The sequence below is a fragment of the Nipponia nippon genome, unplaced genomic scaffold, assembly GCF_047370975.1.
Source record: "Nipponia nippon isolate SJK-2023a ecotype South Korea unplaced genomic scaffold, ASM4737097v1 scaffold_28, whole genome shotgun sequence".
Classification (NCBI taxonomy): domain Eukaryota; kingdom Metazoa; phylum Chordata; class Aves; order Pelecaniformes; family Threskiornithidae; genus Nipponia; species Nipponia nippon.
Genome location: NW_028262345.1, coordinates 7019832 through 7037821, shown reverse-complemented (window position 1 = coordinate 7037821; position 17990 = coordinate 7019832). Strand labels below are relative to the sequence as shown.

The 17990-nt window shown below is 62.9% G+C and overlaps 1 protein-coding gene across 3 annotated transcripts in view; it reads left to right on the top strand.

Moving 5' to 3' along the window:
- Positions 1 to 8350: 8350 nt before the first annotated feature.
- DSCAML1 (DS cell adhesion molecule like 1) overlaps positions 8351 to 17990 on the top strand; it is a 122431-nt gene continuing 112791 nt past the window's right edge. For all 3 annotated transcript variants that reach the window (XR_015706107.1, XM_087763560.1, XM_087763559.1), the window contains exons 1-2: positions 8351 to 8525; positions 16982 to 17299. Coding sequence is in view for 2 of the 3 variants with exons in the window: in XM_087763560.1 (XP_087619686.1) it covers positions 8483 to 8525; positions 16982 to 17299 (361 nt within the window). In the remaining variant the exon portion in view is untranslated. The remainder of the gene's footprint in view (positions 8526 to 16981; positions 17300 to 17990) is intronic.

The following is a 17990-nucleotide window of genomic DNA, read 5'->3' as shown; positions in this document are numbered from 1 at the left end:
TGTGACGCTGCTTTGAGGTGGAGGTGGGCACTTGGCTCTCTTTGGACTTCAAAACCTTTCCGTGGTGCAGATTTTAACGTGCACCGAACTGGTTTGGAAATCCTTAGAAAAACGCTTGAGAAATGCTAGTTTGCGTGTCAGCGCTTTCCGCTGATCTCGGAGAGGGACGGAAGGGGCAGGACTGGTTTCACTCGGTTGAAGGCAAAGGCTGAGCAGCGTAAGACAGAGCTATTCAGAACAGATCTTGGAATTAATTTGGGGGTTTGCTGCTTTTAAAGTCCATACTGCAGAAGCAGCCTCACCCTGCTGCATGCATGGATTTGGAGGCTGATTGCTCCTGACGTGGATCCTCAGCGCCTCAAAACGGAAGGCTCCGGGCGCGGGGCGGTAACCCAGCTCCTCGTGCCGCGCGTAGGGGAAGCTGCTGGCAGAGGCAGAGCAGCTCGAGCAAAGGCGATGCCCTGGAAGGGTTTGCCTCCCCAGAAGCGGACTCCGTCTGTCCCTAAGGAAAGCTTTACAGGGAGGTAAGGTGTCGACGGGGGTTTCGGTGCAAAAACACGCGTGGGAAACAACCCTGGCACCTGCGGCGTCGGGCGGCGTCCCCGATGCCTTTCCCCCAGCCTGTTCGGGAAGCTGCTCTCCACCTGGGACGCTCCTCAGCAGAGGATGGCTCTGAGCCTTACCCGGATAATCAGCTCAACTGCTCAAAAATGGGCACAGGAAATTGTCCTAACAAACAGCTTGTTTCCTCGAGAGCAAGCAGCTGCCAGGCCATTGCCCAGGCACCTGCGGGATTCGAGGCGTTGGAAGCAGATGGCGAAGGAGGACTCTGCTGACCGGCGTGCCGACGCCAGCAGGCGAGGGAACTGCAGGCTGGAAATGGAAACCGCAGGTAACGTCACCGGTAACGCCGGCCGCTTTATTTGCATATCATTGTTTGGCTTGCTCCTTTCCAAACGCATCTGGGAGAGGCGTGAAGAAGCAGCCAGCCTTTTCACCCGTCTAAGGATTCTTTCAAGGCAACACGCAAAAGGTCAAAGATTTCAAAGCGTGATCACCATTGCTTAGAAGAACTGACAGTGTGAACTGAACTGACAAAACTGAAGCTAACTCCCCATTTTCCACGCTGAGTGAAATCTCTCCTGTCATAAGGTTTGGCGACCCTCCCGCACACAGCTCGCTGAGACCACAGAAAACCGATGGGGAACACGTGGTCTTTGTACGTACCGCCACATCTACCGGCCCGTGCTCTGGTGATCTCACCTTGGTACCAGCGAGCTCTTTCCTCGTGAAGAGGGAATCTTCAGCTCTGTCGTCATCGTCGTCATCGTAACTGGCTGAGGGAGTTCCTTCTGCCCCTTGCCGCGGTAATCCTCCTCCTCCTCCTCCTCCTCCTCTGGGGTCGAATGGGTCTGCTACAATCGGCTCTGCGCCTTTGCTTTCACAGCGGCCGAAAGGGCAACCCTGGCCTTCCGATTCCTTCGGGGAAGAAAGAGATCTGTTACACCAGCCCCTACGATGCAGAAATGAAACACATAGTTAATGCCCAGAGAGGTTTAAACCTGCCTTTCGGCAGGTACCTTTCAACGGCGAGGAAGACAGAAAGGCAAACTGTGCTACAAATACGGAGTATTTTCTCTCTGAAGCGGAAAACCAGCTTTTTAGCAAGTCCTCACGCTTCTTGCCTATTCCTGGATTAAGAGATCAGGCATCTAACCGGCTTCTCCCTGGGCTGGTGAAGCTGGCGCCGACGCACTGATATTCCCGAACGATGAGCTTATGGCCGCAGTTACGCTACCTCATCTCCATCCCTGAAGGAAACGGAACAGTTTTGAGAAGAGAATGTGCCGCTTCTGTGAAGGAGCGCCTCGCTTCGCCCAGGGAGATGAACAAGAGGCAACGGCTCCCCTGCCAGGCGGCAAGACAGGACGGGCGCCTCAGACGGCCGCCCGGTTCCACCGTCACGTCCTTGGCATTTTCAGCGCGTATTTTACACAGCTGGAAGGGGGAGCCCGTCTCGCAATACAATGCACGTTGTTCCCCGGGGAAAGAGAGACGGACGCGGCCGATGCTGCGGTCACGGCTACGAGAAATGCAACGCGAGATTTGCAGGAATAAAGAAATCCCGACCGCGAGAGCACAGTGCAAAGGAGAACAGAGCTCCGCAAAGATTTCGCTATAATTTCGCGTGCTGGATACATCTGTCAAGCTCTGGAAAAAGTGGACTTCAAGCTATCCCGGGTTTTCATTGAGGTGGCCCAAGAGCAGCCTGGGAAAGCAGGGCTCACGACACGCTGGACGGCGCAAAAGAATGAGTATTTGGCAGCACGGTCTACAAAAAAATCTTAAAATCTGCCAGCCCTGCGTAAAGCTTTACCTGAGCCTTGCAATCGCCTCTGCCCGTCCCCTTGGGGAGCCCGAGTACGACAGAACCGCACGAACCGCTGAGGAGGCTAGAAATGAGGAAGCAAGGAAGCGAGTTTGACGGGACAGAAGGCTCTGCTCCCCCGTCTAACTTCAACGCGGTCCTGAGGCGTGGGCTCACGCAAGCCCGTCGGGTCGGGATTCCGATTCCGGCCGTCGGGAAATAACTAACCAAGCAGCCGGGGGGGGAGAAGATCTCTCTCTCTCTCTCTCTCTCTCTCTCTTTCTCTCTCTCTACGTGCACGCACATGCACGCATACGTACGTACGCACGCTCGCTCATACGAACGCGCGTAGAAGGTTTCTTTTGGGGACGACGGAGGAAAGAAAGAACGAGGGTGAGAAGCGAGGGGGGGGAATTCAAGGTATTCTGAAGTCAAAGGAAGTTTTGGAAGAATTTTACTATTGGAGAAAAATCAAGCGTGTCATTCTTAAGAATAAAAAGCAGGTTGCTGTTCTTCCTGGCAGCAATTCTTCTTGTAAATGGGATGTTGTGGCCCCAGCCTACTCTTCCTAAATCACCCTACGGCGAGACTGTAACATCCAGAGTAAGAAAAGTAACGCCGTAACATCCGCTGCGGCGGCTCAGCTTAAGGACTCGACCGGCAGAGACTCTACGGCAAGGGAAACGCTGATGCGCGCTTACCGTCCGCTACGGCAAAGGACAGCACCGCTCTCCAGCGCAAGAGCGCGCGGTCTGAGCATCCTCAAGCGGCAGAGCGGTTACGTGTTACGAATGATCCCGCTGACATCGACGGGACTCTTCACGTGCTTGAACTGCTTTGCTGAGTGCTGAGTCGAGGCCTACATCAGAAGGAAGAGCTGACGGATGTCCAAAAGGGGCTCGGCGATGGCGGTAGTGATGGCTTGACCCCTGCAACGTGCTGCCTCTCCTGGGAAGCAGGTAACGTGTGATGAACCCAGAGGGTAGGTTTTACCGTTCGGCTGACTTTAAGACCTCACCACAGGATTAAGCAACTTGACGCATTTAAAACCAGCCAGGACAAAGAACTGCGAAATATAACGTAGGAGCAATCCCGTATCTCAGCCCCGAGAGCGGACCGAATGACCAGCAGGTCACCCCCGTCATTGACGTTCGCCTGACAAAGATCCTTCTGTGAACCGCACAACAGAATTTTTGAAAACGCGCAGTGCCGTGTGCAATTCGCTCCCACCTCTCCGTTGTTAAGCACAGTTAGAAACTTACTTTTCACCAAAAGCCCTTCTCCAAAATTCTGCAGCATCTGCCTCGGTGATCCGGAATGCGTCTCCCTGGAAAAGGCCCCTTGGGAAAATGCCTTTGAGCTCTGCCAGCAGACGGCTGAGTATCAGGGAGAGCTCCGTCAGGTTAGGCCTACAAAGGACCACTCGACCCCACGTTTCCGTTAGAAGAGACGGAGGTGGCTCAGCGCTCCGAACAGAACAGAAATAGTACCTGCTGCAATTCAAGACCTATCCCAGCCTCGAGAACGTCTCCTGTTCGGGACCGCCTTTCGTGTATTCACCCAGCACGCAGCCCACATCCATCGCAGGGTGCTTATCGGCCAGGTCTGGGGTTGTCAGGACCTTTTTCCACCGTGACTAACTTCGCGTAACCTCTTTGAGGCGGGCAGGTTATTTCCAGGCGTCGTGGCTTAACCCCGGGCCCCTGCTGGCCCCCGCTGGCGAGCGGCGGCCCCGGCCGCGGGAGAAGCGCGGCTCCGCGCCGTCCCGCTGCAACGCTAGGGGGAGGCAAAAACCAAGGCTGGGCCTGGAGGGAGCCGTGCCCCGGCTCCGCAGCACCCCGGCCCCGCAGCACCCCGGCCCCGCAGCACCAGGGTCCCGCCTGGCCCCGGGGGGGGCCGGAGGGGTCCCCCGTGGAAAGGCAGCCCCCCCCCTCCGGTGCCGGGGACCCGAGGGGCCGCGCACAGAACCGTAGCTTAGGCTGGAGAAGCCCTTGAGTCAAGGAGGACCCCGCTTTCGGGCACGTTGACCCGCTGGCGCCTGCCTGGCCGCGGGCTCGCCAGCCCCCTTACCTGGCTACAAGCCCCTCGCCGCCTCCGGGGCGTTCATCCTCCCACCGCCTCATGCGGCGGCCGCCCGCTCCCCTCTGCCGCTGGGGAAACTGAGGCACGGAGCGGGGCTGCGTCCTGCCCGCAGGCGAGGCGGGGACCTCTCCCCCCTCAGCACCGCCCCGCCGGCACCCACACAGGGCCGGGGGGGGGTGGGGGGGGGCTGCTGCCCCTTGCCCGGGCTGCGGGGGGGGCAGGCCCTGCCGGGGGTGCCTGGCCCTTTAACGCCCCGGGGCGCCCCGCCATTAGCGCGGCTGCAGCTCGCCCTGCAATCAGCCCCCGGGCCCCTTTCCGCCCCCGCCCCCTCGGCGCCCGCCGTCGTGCGGGGAGCGGCGGGACGGGGCGGCCCCGCGGGACAGAGCCCCCCCCTCGGCCGGAGGGGCGCGGCGGGGGGCGTCCGTGGCGGCGTGGGAAGCGCTCTGCCCGGGTCGCTCGGCGCCAGCCCCGTCGCCCCGCTGCGGTAACGCCTGCGTCTGCGGGGGATCCGCCTGGGAGCGGGCCCGGGGCGGGGGGCGAGGCTGCCCTGGCCGCGGGGGCGCCGGGGCGAGGGCCGCGGGCCCCGCTGCAGCCCCTTCCCGGGCACCGGGCAAAGCCGGCGCGATCCCGGTGGCGGCGGGGGAGCCTCTCGGGCCCCTCCTTCGGGCTGCTTTCCCCGGTGGTGGCCCTCTGCGTGCTTGTGCCGAGGGCGGTTTTTCGCGTATTGGTGGAAAAACTGGGCTTAGGGGAAAGCGCCTGGCTGGCTCCCGGGGCGCGCGGGCCCGGGGCGCCCCTGCGGCCCCCAGAGCTCGGGGGGATCCCGCAGCGGAGCGTAGGCGCCGCCCGGGGCCCGTGTGGGGAGGGGGAGGCTCCGGGCGGCCGGCTGGGCTGGGGGGGCTGCGGCGACGCCGCCCGTGCCCCCGGGAGAGGCAGCCGCCGCCGCCGCCCGCGTTCCGCTGCGGCGGAGGGCGGAGGGTCCCTTCTCCCCAAGGGGGGCGCCGGGGGGGGCTCGGAGCTGCGCAGAATCGCGAAGGCTGGAAAAGACCCTTAAGGTCGTCGAGCCCAGCCGTTGACCTAGCGCTGCCAAGGCCGCCGCTAGACCACGTCGCGTGCGGTGCTGGAATTTCTCCTGTGTCTCGTGGGGAGTTTGGGCTGGGGAAATAACTGCTCGGTATGAGCTTCACCTGTCTGCTAGCCGTGCAGCTGGGCTTGCCGCTGGCCCCGGCGGGTTGCTCGCCTCCCGTTAGCAGCTCGGTGGCTGCAGGGAGAGAGGTGTGCTTCTCCCGGCCTGTTAGCGCCGGCCTCGCTTCCCGGGAGCCTCCTGCGTGCTGCCGAAGCGCGGGTCAGCGCTGCCCGAATAATTAACGTGAGGGTTTTCAGCCGTTCCTGAGCGCAGCTGTCTGTTCCAGCCGGCTGCTGGGGTGGCTGTTAGCAGGGCGCCAGCTTTCCGGGCTGAACGCTCACGCACAAAGGCTTCCTGCGCGCATTCGAACGCGGGAGCTGCTGACGTCCCTAAACGGTGGCTGCCGGGCAGGAGCCGAGTCCCGGGCGTGGGCTCGCAGGAGCCAGCTCCGGGGAGCGCCCGGCTGCCTGCCCTCCGCTGCCAGGCCCGCACGTGCGGCTGGGCGCGGGAGGCTGGCGAAGGGCCTGGGCTGAGCGATCGGCGGAGGAGCCCACGGGGCCCTAACGGGGCGCCGACAGCTCAAGGACTCGCCGTGGCTCCCCCGGCGTGACCCAGGGCTGGTCGTTCGCCCCGTCAGCCTTTAGTTGTTGTCCCTTCTTGCGCTGCTTCCCGTCTTGCCGGCAGATGCTGTCCCCTCCGGAGGCAGGAGCTTGTGGCAGAGGGGTTTAGGGCTCTCGGTAGCGGCTGATTCTCTGAGCTGGGGATAACGAGGAAGCACTGGAGATGCCGAACAGCCGAGGGAGCTAAAAATGAGCCGGTGAGTAGCATTTCCTCCCCCTGCACGCTTGCCTCGGATGGAGAGCCGTGAGGCCCCGCGGGCGCTGTGCCAGCAAGCGCCCCGCCAGCCCCCGTTCCGTTCCCTCCGGAGGGCAGACACCGCGCCCGAGTGCGACGCGTCGCGTGCCGGAGAGCGGAACGCCGTGGCGGTGTTCGGGGCTGGCGGATTCCTGATGGCGGGCTGGCCCGCGCTGCCATCCTGCAGCGGCTGCCGGGGAGGGAAGGGGGCAGATGCCTGGCGTGCGGCCGGGGCTCCCCGGAGCCTGGGATTTGCTCGGTGCCTTGGGTGTGGGCCTGAATGCCGGTTTCCTTGCTGAGTATCAGCGAACATCTGGATGCGGACGTAGGTGGCGATTGAAACGCACCTCGCTTCCTAGGGGGATGCGTGGGCACCGGGCGTGCGTCAGCTGCTGCTCCGTCGCCTCTCGGGATGCCGGCGGCACGGCCGGGGGTACGAGTGAGCCAGCAGCGAGCGGCGCGGGGCCGGGGAGGAGCGCGTGCGCGCGTGGGAGGGCTGTGTGCCGGGGACACCCACGCACCCTGACGGAGCTGCTGAGGTGGCCTGGGAACGGGCTGAGTAGGGGGTGGTGAGGGAGCGACGGAGCTCGGCGGCACCGAGGAAGGGGAAGCGCATCCTCGGAGAGGAGGAGGAGGAGGAGGAGGAGAGGGAAAGGCCGTGGTGTGTCAGAGCCGCACCGCACGGGCCCGGCGTTCGCTCCCGCCTCTGCCGTTGGCTTTTCGGGGCTGGGGTCTGGGTCAGGTGACAGCTGGCCTCGTGGTGCTCCCCACTAAAGTGAGGGCGTCTCCGGCGCGGGCGGCCTGGAGCAGGGAGGGGAAGGGGGACGCGGGCTGGGCGCGCGGGAGCCTTGGCCCCGCCGGCTGCCCCCCGGCTTTCGGCTGCGCCCCTCCGCTGGGCAAGGGGAATCGCTCCCCCACGCCGCCCAAGCGCCGCCTCGGCGTGGGTCGAGCTCTCTGGCTCTTCCACGGGCCTCCCAGGCCCGGCGGATCGCCGTGAACCGCTGCGGGCTGCAAATGGCCAGGGAGCTGCTGTTTTTCTGCTTTTTTTTACCGGGTGACGACGGTTAGGTTTTCAACTGAATCTAACCAGCGCTTTTTTAAATATCAGTAGCCGGTGGGTTTTCTACTCGTCGTTTTCTTTGCAGTCAGAATGCTTCGATCTTCCTTTTCCAACAAATTGGGGTTGGAAAGGGTGTTTTGGAGAGCAAAGAAAAGCTGCTGTAATCACTTCAAGAAAAGAGATCCTGAACCGCTCTCGTGGTCCAGACAAATTGGCTTTGGTGAGACTATGACTTGGGGAGTAAGATCCTCGGCTTGAATTAAGCCTTGGATAAACACACCCCAAAGCGAAGCATTACCTAGTATTTATTTGTCATTTGCTGGCTGGAGGGGCGAATGTGTAACGAAGCCCGCCAGGCCCTGTCTCGCTTGCGTCCCCTGCCACCGGCACGGCGCGGGCCGGTGCCGTTCGTGTGGCGAAAACCCGATTTCTGTCCCCGGGCCGCGGAGAAGCGCGCCGGAGGCCCGAGGAGGAGGAGGAGGAGGAGGAGGAGGAGGGCGGCTGCCAGGCCCGGGTGGGAGAAGCCGCCTGGGCGCGGGTGTCGCAGGGAGCCTTCGCCCTGCTCCAGCCGGCGGGGCTGCGGCGGGGGCTCGGCGGTCCGCGGCGCTCCCGGCCCCCGGCGGCGGGCGGTGCCCGGCGGGGCGGAGGGTGCTCCCGGGGGGGGGGAGGAGGAGGAGGGGGAGGAGGAGGAAGAGGAGGAGGAGGAGGAGGAGGGAGCCCGGGGAGCACTGCCAGCCCGGCGGGGAGCGGGGCGCGGGGGCGGGGAGTGGGCGGGAGCCCGGCCCACCCTCCCGACGCCACTCGCCGGGAGCGGGGAGGAGGAGGAGGAGGAGGAGGAGGAGGAGCAGGAGCAGGAGCAGGAGCGGCGGCGGCGGGCTCGGCGCTGGGCACCTCACCCTGGCTGGCAGCGCGGCGGCAGGGAGCGCGGCACGCCGGGGGCACCGCACCGCCCGCAATTGCGCCGCAGCCCGGGGCCATAGCTGCTCTTTATGGCATGTGGCTGGTAACTTTTTTCCTGCTGTACTCTTTGCGGAAAGGTAGGTCGCCCCCGGGGGGGCGGGGGGCGGCGGGCACCGGCCGGGGCCGCGGGGCTGAGGCGGGTGCGGGTGCGGGTGCGCCCCGCCGGGGAGCGGGGCCGGGGCCGCCGGAGCGCTCGGCCCGGGCGGAGCGGAGCGGGGCCGGGCCGGTCGGTGGCCGCGCAGCCCGGAGCCGGGGTGGCCCGGGGCTGGAAGCCGGCGCCGTCTCCTCCGGGCCCGGGGCTGGCAGCGGCGCCTCGCAGAGCCGGGCTCCGCGTTCCGGGACTCCTTGAGCGCAGTCTAATCCCCCTAAGACAGACTAAATCCAGCGGTGCCTTAAAAACCGCATCCTTCCCGCTAGGGATGCTGTATTAAGTGCATCCCGGCGGCTTGGTATCAATCAGATGGGGGGGGGGGGGGGGGGAATCACGAAACAAGTGTGTCAAGGAGATGCGCCCTTCAAGATTAGAGATTAAAGTTGGAGATTAAGTGAACGCCGTCCAAATCTATCGAGGTAATACTCTAAACCGTGTCTCTGCTGGAGATGCGATTAAAAAAGCAAGCCGAGGAGCGGCACGTAACGCGGGTCGTTAAATCCCGGTGCGCTCGTTAGGACGATCAATGCGCGTTACATAAAGGAATTGCCCCTCGCCGATTCTGCGGGAGTTTGTCGTTACGCTTCTGCAATAAGCGACCTCCCCGCACGCCACCCGGTCCGCAGATGCGGCGGTGGAAGCGCCCACCTTTTGGCACGTTGTCCGCTCGGAGGACGGAGAACGACATTTGCCCTAATTGTCTCTTCGGACATTTGGGAACAGCGAGGGGGAAACGTTAGGAAACGAGGAAAGCGGAAGGAAGCTGCCTGCTTACGTGAGACTTGTCTTGCTGCCGGTTACCTTACCCGTTTCTCCGGCTGTTAATCCGATGGAAAATGGTTAGCGAGGTTTAACAGGGCATCCCGTCCGGTTGTGTGGCGACGATCAGTTATGCCATCGATTATTAATTATGGAATAGCTGCTTTACTCGAGGCGGAGTAAAGCCGCGTTTGGGAGCTTTACCCAAAATCGCTGTTGCGTTCGGGGTCTGCCGAGCCGAACGTGCCAGCCTCCGCGTTGCTTACATTTGCATTTTTGACTGTGCCGAAAGGAAGAAACAAACCCCAACCTGAATAACGGTTGAGGACGCTACAGTCGCTTCCCCGCGATCGTCAGCACGATCGAGAGCTGCGCTGGGTTTATCGCTTTTGCGTCCTTGCAGCCCCAGCCTCTTGGAGAAGGGACCTCTTCCCACAGAGCGCTCGCCTCTGAGGAGAGCAAACGAAAAGCCTCCATTAGCACAACTCCTCCTGGCCTCCTTCTCTCTCTTTTAAGAAATACAACGCGTCTGCGGCGTTGAACGGTCTCGGTGACGGAAGGCGTTAAAGCCGAACGGTTCCAAAGAGAGGAGAGCAGCACAATGGAAGTTTCGTTGTAATAACAGGATAAAAAACCGGGATTGTTCAATGCACGATAAACCTTTCAGATACTTGATATTTCTGGGCGTCGAGGCGCATCCTTTTAACGTGCTCCTGCTGTAGAGCGAGAGCGCAAGTAGAAACGGAAAGCAGCTAAACGTTTGATGCAGGGGACCGCTGAAGTTTAGAAATCCCTCGATGGGCTGGAGCGGCTTATTTCTCCCCCGCTTATAAAATAAGCGGAAATTAGGCGGTTGGCAAGCAAACAAGCAGGGAGTTGAGCAGAAAGACGGTCTGGCAGTGCGATGAGAGCAGGCAGGCGGGGGGGGGGGGGGAGGCGAGTGGCGTGATGAAGAGCGTGCTGGTCAAAATCGAGAGGCTTGGGGCTGGGAAAGCATCTCCCCGCGTGTTCTCGCTGGAGCTCTCTGCCGCCTGATTTATACTGGCGTTATATTTACATTATGTCCCTGTATTGGGTGCAGCGAACTATGCAGCTTGCGGTTTTTAATCTCTCCCCATCTCGGCCCCCCAGCGTGGCACAGCGCTCGTTTGTCTCTGAAATGAAACACGGAAGCCTCATTAAATGCACGGAGGAGAAGCCTGCAGCGCCCAACCTCGCCGAGCCCGGTGTTTGTTTATCCTGCGGGTAGCCAAAATTGCCCAGCGCGAGGAGCCGCGGTGGCGACTTGCCCAGAGCCCTTGCCCGCACCTGGCGCGGGCTTAGGGCCGCTCCTGCCTTTGGATGAGAAAACCGAGCTAGGCAGCCCCGATACCCCCCGGCGCGTTCGTTCTCTGGAGGGGCAGGCCGTGCCTCGCGCCCGTGCCGGGGGCGCGCTGCCGAGCAGCCCTTCCCGGGGACGGGGGCTGCTTGGGAGCCGGAGGCTCAGCTCTGGGCAGCCTTTCTGCCGCAGGGCTCCGGTCCCGGCCCCGATGGCCCCGATGGCCCCGAGGCGGAGGGTCGGGGAGCGCCGCCACCGCCGCCTCGGAAGCGGCTGGCGGGCTGAGCGCGAGAATAAAACGGGAAGGGTCTCTTTGTGGCAGGAATTCTTCTGACGTGGCCGCACGCGAGTTCTGGGCCGTTGCCTTGGATAACGTGAAGTCATCTCGCACCCAAATAAGCAGGCTGTTAATAAGCGCGACTCCCTAGGAGGGCACGGAGGAGGAAGGCGTTCGGCTGTTGCGGTCGTTGCGACGCGTGCTTTGCTGGGAGGCTTAGGCGGCGGCAAGTTTGGGCGCGGAGTGCTTCTCGTCTTTGAAATCTTAGATTATAGCCAGCTATGTATTTTGACATAATCGTGATTTTGTGAGGTACCCTTTCCCTGCTTGTAGATCCGTAGGAGATAAACCCCGCCACACACAATCTGCGTATTGCTGCCATCATCTGCCAGCAGAGCTGTACCAAATATTTAGGAAATCCATTTCCCGACTCTTGCTAACGCTTGCTGCCTGCCCCAGCTGCTGCCTCTCGGAAAGGGCTGTGTCAGCTCCTCTCCGTGCGAGAAGGGAGCAGGCACAACTTCCAGGGGAAAAGGAGGAGGCGAGCGAGGTTTCGGAGCTTGCTCTGTTGATCCCTTCCCCTCATTTCTCATATCTGTCGGCCGCGTGGTGGAAATCCTCCTCTCCGCCTTGTAAAGCCAGCGAGCGGGCTGCGGCGTGCCGGACGGCACGGACCGGCGGCTCCGGAGAAAGCCTGGCCGCAGGCGTGCGCGGCCTCCGGTGCGTCCCCTCTCCCGCCCCTCGTACCTGCCTGGCTGGGTCCTGGCCTCCCCGGGGGGGACCCCGCTGTCCCCCTGGCTCGCCAGTGTCACCAGGTGTCCCCTTGGGGCTCGGCTGCAGCTCCTCAGGCTTCGTGTTCAGCGTGGCTGCGGAAGGGGAGGGAGAGGCCGTTGCCTGCGGGCCCCGGGCTCGTTCCTCGCCCCCCGGCGCAGGCTGGGGGGCTCGGGAGGCGGTGCAGAGCTGGGGGTCGTCCAGCTCCGGGTCAGCCCCCGGTGCGGATGGGGCGGTGAGACCGGTACCTCCGGCAGGCTGATGCGGGAGGTTCGGGGGTCGGGCAAATCAGCGGGGAGTGCTTTTTTGTTTCGGGTAAGGGTTCCAGCCTCAGCCTGGGTGCTGCCGTAATAGCTGGAGGTGGTTCAGGCCTTCGCTTCCACGCAGATGCACCGAGGAGCAGGCGGCTCGCCCTCCAAGCCTGGATGAGCAGTGCCCTTAGCCGCAGAAGGCCAGAGGCAGCGTTCCCCTTCGCTCCCTCTTCGGTTCGCGGTGACGGCGGCTGCGTGTTGGGAACGACGGCGGCGCTCAGGGCAGAGGGACCGTGCCGCCAGGGTGGGACTCTGGCGGCGGCCGAAACGCAGCGCCGGGGCAGGTACTCGCCGTCGCTGCGCTGGGCACCGGCTGAACGCCCCAGGCCGTGCTCGGCGTTTTGTGGCAGGGCTTCCACCCCCCTGAGACTGGTCCCCGAGGGGCACAGCGTGGGGGAGGCTGGAGTCGCGGCTTTAACCCTTCGGGCCGGCAAGCCGCGGCGGTGGGCTGGCATCCCGCGCGGCTGCGCTCCCGGCGGGGCGCGTGCCCGTCGGCTCTGCCCGAAAGGCTACCGGCCTCGCCTTTCTCGCCTCCTCTCGGCCGCTGCTCTCGCCGTCCCCTCCGCGGCGCTCGGAGATGTCGCTTCTCGCTTTGTCAGCTCCAAGGTCGCTCCCCTCGTTAGGAGAAAGGCTATTAAAATCGTGCTGAAGATGAGGGCTCGAAGGAAGCTCGTCCCGGGGAAGGCCAAAGGCTGCTCCGGCATTACAAATGTGCAGGCAGTATGCGATGGAATCGCTGTCGTATCTTAAGGCGGCAGAGAGGACAGATTCGGACTTGCCACCTACCTGTAATTCCCGCCCTGCAATGCGTGCCAAGCTTCGGCTCGCTTTCTCCTTGAGCAGGGCAGGTGTCAAACACCCTTAATGAGGATAATAAATGAGTGGCGAGGTGGTGATTAGCCTGCTGTTCTTCACAGCATCCCTGCAGCCCGTTACAGCTGGTGGCTGGAGAAGCCCTGGTGGCTCCTACCGTCCCTTTGCTGGCCTGCGGGTGGGCTTTCTGCCGGCGCGGTGCCTCGGCAGCACCTCGCCCGGCCCCGGAGGGGGGCTGGGCCCCTGGGCGGTCGGGCCACCGAGCCCCAGAGGGAGGCCTTGGGAAAGGTGCCGCCAGAGGGATAATGGGAACTCGAGCCTAGCGCCTGCCCTTCCTCGGGTGCTGCAAAACCTCCTTCTGAATGCCAGCAACGCGCTTAATTGTGGCAAGTAGTCAAGCCTCCAGCGGCCGCTCTTTTGTAAAGGAGCACTCAGGCGGTCAGGGACCTCTGCCACCCCTTGAGGAGCGCTGTCAGCCCGGGCTGGATTGCCCGTGCCCAGAGGATTGCGCGTACACCCTCCAAACACGCCTTGTTTAGCCTTTTCCCGTCCCTGTCGAGCTTCCACCCGGTTACTGCTGTGCAAAAGACCTTGCTCAGCCTCGAGAAACTCGCCGGGTTTGGGTGGGCACGGGGCTGGCCGTGGGGTCCTGAGCAAGCGGCTTGCAAACGCGGGCGCCGTGTGTGCAACGAGGGCAGAAAAAGCTGCTTGGCTCGGGAGAAACGGCTCTCGTTGCGCTGGCACGAAGCTGGCCGTCGCCCGAGACCGGCCCTAAATCCGCTTCGTAGAAAAGGACGGGCTCTCCCCTGCGAGCTTTGGGGGAGAGCAGGGGTTGCGCTGCGGGGCGCTCGCCTGGGAGGCGATGGCGTTTCTGCGCTTAGGCGGGCTGAGCTTTCCGCCGGTGCCGCTCCTCGTGCAGGACTCGGGCCTGCGTCTCGGCTGCCCCTTCCAGAGAGCCGTGGCTTGGTGACAGGCCCGGGGGTCGGCTTATGGCCGCTCTGCCTTGGCCGCTCGTTAGAGCAAACGAGCGCTTTCTGTACAGCGCGGCGCTTTGCGGCGCCGAGGCTGGCGTGCCGCTGAAGGTACTGGAGTTTGGAAGGTCCAGCGATTGAGACTAGTAAATATTCTTCAGCGGTGATAGCAAAATGACTTGCTTCTCCCAGCTCGGATAGAGATATTAATATTTCAATACCTCTAGGTTGTAATTTACTACAATTTAAGAAGATTGCAGTCTGATAACTTACAATACACGCCTTTCAGAGCCAGCTAGGCAGCGTCCGGCTACGTGCTGGGCTTTGTGTAGCTTCCAGCTACCGGCGGGCTGGTCTCCAGGCTTGGTGCCCCCGTCGCTGCCTTTGCCCCGGCAGAAGCCCTTCCGTTTCGGCTCCTCCAGCCGCCTCTTTTCAGGTTCGTGTGAATTAATGCCCTCGGTATTTAGGTTAGGGTCAGCACATCTGACCAGATGTGAGCGGTGATTTCTGGTTTAAAAATATTGCAGGGCTATTTCTAAATTTTTAATCTCTCTCAGTGATTTGGAGACGGTTTTATGAAGCGTGGAATTAGGATGGTGCTCAATGCTAAATGGTAAAGGAGATTATACGGGTTTAACTCTAGGCGTCTGTCACATAACCGTCGCCGATCCCATAACTTCCATTTTCTATTAAAAATCCGTTTCCCCCGTTGACCTGAAAAAGCTTTACGGGTGATCTGAATTTCTCTGTTTATGAGGTATTTTTCCACTCTTCGCCCCAGCCCCTCACCCGTCCCTCTCTAAACCTTCCCGGGCGCTGCTGGGGAAGAAGATACTCCCCTGTCAGGCTGCGGCTCCTCTCCGATCTCTGTTTCGGCAGGAGCCTTCGCCAGCCGTGGTCTGGGAGCTGGGGTGGAGATGCTGGACGGAGCCTGGGGCGGAGGCGGGTGGGTGACGGGGCGCTGAGCCCAGCGGGATATTCCCGGTCCAAAGCCGGCGGACGGGCGAAGGGCGGCTTCTGCTGCGCGCCTTGCGCGCCCCGGCTCCAGCCATCTTCTGCTTTGCTCGGGCGACAGGCGTTGCCGCAAATAGCACGCTGCTGCTCGCACGTGCTTTGTTTTCCTTCCTCTGCCTGCAAACGTGCCTTTTTCTCTTTCGTGCGTTTGGGAGAAGCACCGCGCTCTTCCGATGAAGGGAAATGCTGATTCGTGACGACAAACCAGCCTGGAGATGTCACCAAATGACATCTGCAGGGCCGTGCGGTGGCCCCGTAGCTCTGCAAAGCCTGGCGCCGCTGCGCGGGGTCTCGGCTGGAGCGCCTTGCTCCTCCGGCCCATCGTTCTCCTGGCGCTTGTCAGCGAGGGAGGAAAAAACAAACGGCTTTGTCCGCTTCTACCTCTGCGTGGACGCGGGGAACCGAACGCACTGGCGTGTGGGGAGATACGGAGGTGCTTGCTTGACCTGTAAATCCGTTGTCTCGTGTGCGGTGGCAGCACGGGACCTTGCCAGTCGGCTCTTCCGTTAGGCGGGTGGGGCTGCTGGGCAGCGCTGGCTGCCGTGGGGTGGCAGGGTCCTGCGCAGGCCAAGGAGGGAGCGTGTCCTTTTAGATGGCGATGCGGCGCAGGTACGCAGAGAGCAAGAACCAGGCGCTCTCACCTCTGATTTCACGGGTGCTGAAAGAGGCACGAGGTGGTCCGTCCAGCTGGGAGAAGGATGGGGAGGACTCTGCTCTGGGGAGGGGAGAGGGTGTTTTGGGATTTCCCATGTCGACCCGGTTGAGGACGGCGTGGATCGGGCCGCTGGCACAGCACCGAGCCAGGAGAGACGTGCTCGCCGCCGCCGGGTGCTGGAGGAAGCTTCGCGGGGAGATGCAGGTGGCTGTGGCCAGCGACGCTCGGCCAGCCTTTCCTCAGGCGAGCGGCCGCAAGGCTACCTGTATGGATGAGGCTTTCCTTCTCCCCCCTGCTCCCGTCCCCTCCTCCCCAAGTTAAGAATCGAGGTCACGGAGGGTCCCCCGTGACTCGTTTTGAACCGGCGGTGCGGGAGCGATCTGCTTATTGGCTCTGCAGCACCACGAGCGGCGTTCTCAGCCAGAGCTATTAATACGCTCGCCGAGGGCCGCTTTCTGTATCCCTGTCCTTCCGCCCACTTGGAAAGAGTGCGACTAAAAAAAGAAAACGGATCTAAGTGACTGGGGGCCTCCTCATCCTTATTTATAGGCAATCTTGCTTGCTTTGGTTGAGAAGGGGGAGCTCATGGTCCTGGCGAGTGGGAAGGAGAGACTGGAGGAGTTGGGTGAAGAGGTCCCTTCCCTCCTTTGAAGAAGGGAAGCGCTTTTCTGCAGCGCTCGCGGTGCCCTGGAAAGCCGCTCCCGGGCATCTGGGCGGCTGCAAGCTCTGCCCCGGGCTGTGGCCTCGAACGCTGCGCGTCTCCGTCTTCGGGGGGTGCGGGAGCGCCTGGCGCTGGGCCGCGGCTCGGGCTTAGGGCAGGGTGGGACCAGGCTTCCCCTCCCTCTGCCGCTGGGAGTGGGGAGCAGCGCTGAACCCGGTTCTCCTGCCCCTCTGCTAGGGGCTCCTGCAGCTTTTGGAGGCAGCGGTAGGGTAGGGTAGCGTGAAAGAGCTCTGCCCTGCTCGGGGGAGGCTTGCGCTGGATGTGCCGGTGGCCGCAGGCTGGCTGGGGCTGTGCCGGGAGCTGATGAGGCACGGGGGTGCTGCCTGGCTGCGGCACCGGGCTGGGGGACCCTGGCGTTTGCAGGGGAAACGGTGTTGACTTGTCGTGCTTGGTTTGTTGTTGTTGCACGCGGGTGTCCTCGGGCCTGGGGGTGCTGAGGCACGGTCGGACCACGCGCTCAGAGCCACCTACGTGCGTGCGGCCGCCCGGGGAGGCCTTGGGGGGATGCCCCGGGCACCCTTCCTTGCTTGCACGGCCCCTGGTTGTCCTGGTTAGGTGCCTGTGATCCCCGATCCGTGCTCCAGCCAGAGCGCTGGCCTGTGAAGGCGGCCTTTGTGCTTCCAGCCCATGCACCCCTGCCCCGCTCTGCCATGCGTGGGGGCCGGGGGCGGGGCTCCGGGGCAGCTGTGCCGGGGGGTGCTCGTGTGCCGGGGGGGGATCGGCGATTTCTGCGGTAACCCCCCCGCCGTTGTGGCCTCTGCTTTCTCCGCAGCGCACGCTGAAGATGTTGGAACCAGCCTCTACTTTGTGAACGACTCTATCCAGCAGGTCACCTTCTCCAGCACAGTGGGGGTGGTGATCCCCTGCCCGGCAGCAGGGTCACCCAGTGCCGTCCTTCGGTGGTACCTGGCCACAGGTGACGACATCTACGATGTGCCCCACATCAGGCACGTCCATGCCAATGGGACTTTGCAGCTCTACCCCTTCTCGCCATCAGCCTTCAATAGCTTTATCCATGACAACGACTACTTCTGCACCGCGGAGAACTCGGCTGGCAAAATCAGGAGCCCAAATATCCGTGTTAAAGCAGGTAAGAGCTCTCTGTGGGCGCTGGGGTTTGGGTGAGGTGCCGCCTTTTCTCTGATCTTCTCCACGGCCTGCCGGTTGGCCCATCCAGCGTGCCTCGCTTGCTTCTGTCTCCCCGGCGTGGGCCGGTAACACTGCTGACCGGCGGCGGGACAGCAGCGCTGCTGTCCCGCCCGCGGAGCCGGGGTGTTTTGAACGGGGACGGGAGCAGGCGGTCCTGCTGCCAGCTGCCTGCCATCGCCGTCCTGCTGCCAGCTGCCTGCCATCGCCGTCCTGCGCAGGGCAGCGGGACCGAGCGCCTGCTGCCTCGCCGGGGCTGCCCTGCCGCTCTGCCGCCGGCAGCCCTGTCGCAAGGCGCTGCTGGGTGAGCGCTGCCGCTGCCCGCCCCGGGAGCGGAGCCTGGAACCAGGGCTGCTGCGTTGGCCCGTTGCGAGTGGGTCGATCGATGCTGCGTGGACGGGAGAAGGGCAGGGTGCTGGCTAAGCAGGCCTGCCAACACGCGTTTGCAAAACGGCATCCTGCCCCAGCTAAGAGCCAGCTCTGGCTCGGGCTGGTTACCGGCTGGGAGGGGGCTGGAGGGACCAGCAGGGAAGGGATGTACAGCTTGGGGGTCTCCCGCAAGTTCCTGGAGGCCGTGGTGCGGCTGCAGCCTCGCGGCAGGAGAGGTCCTCTCCCTTTGCTCCGGTATTGTCGCA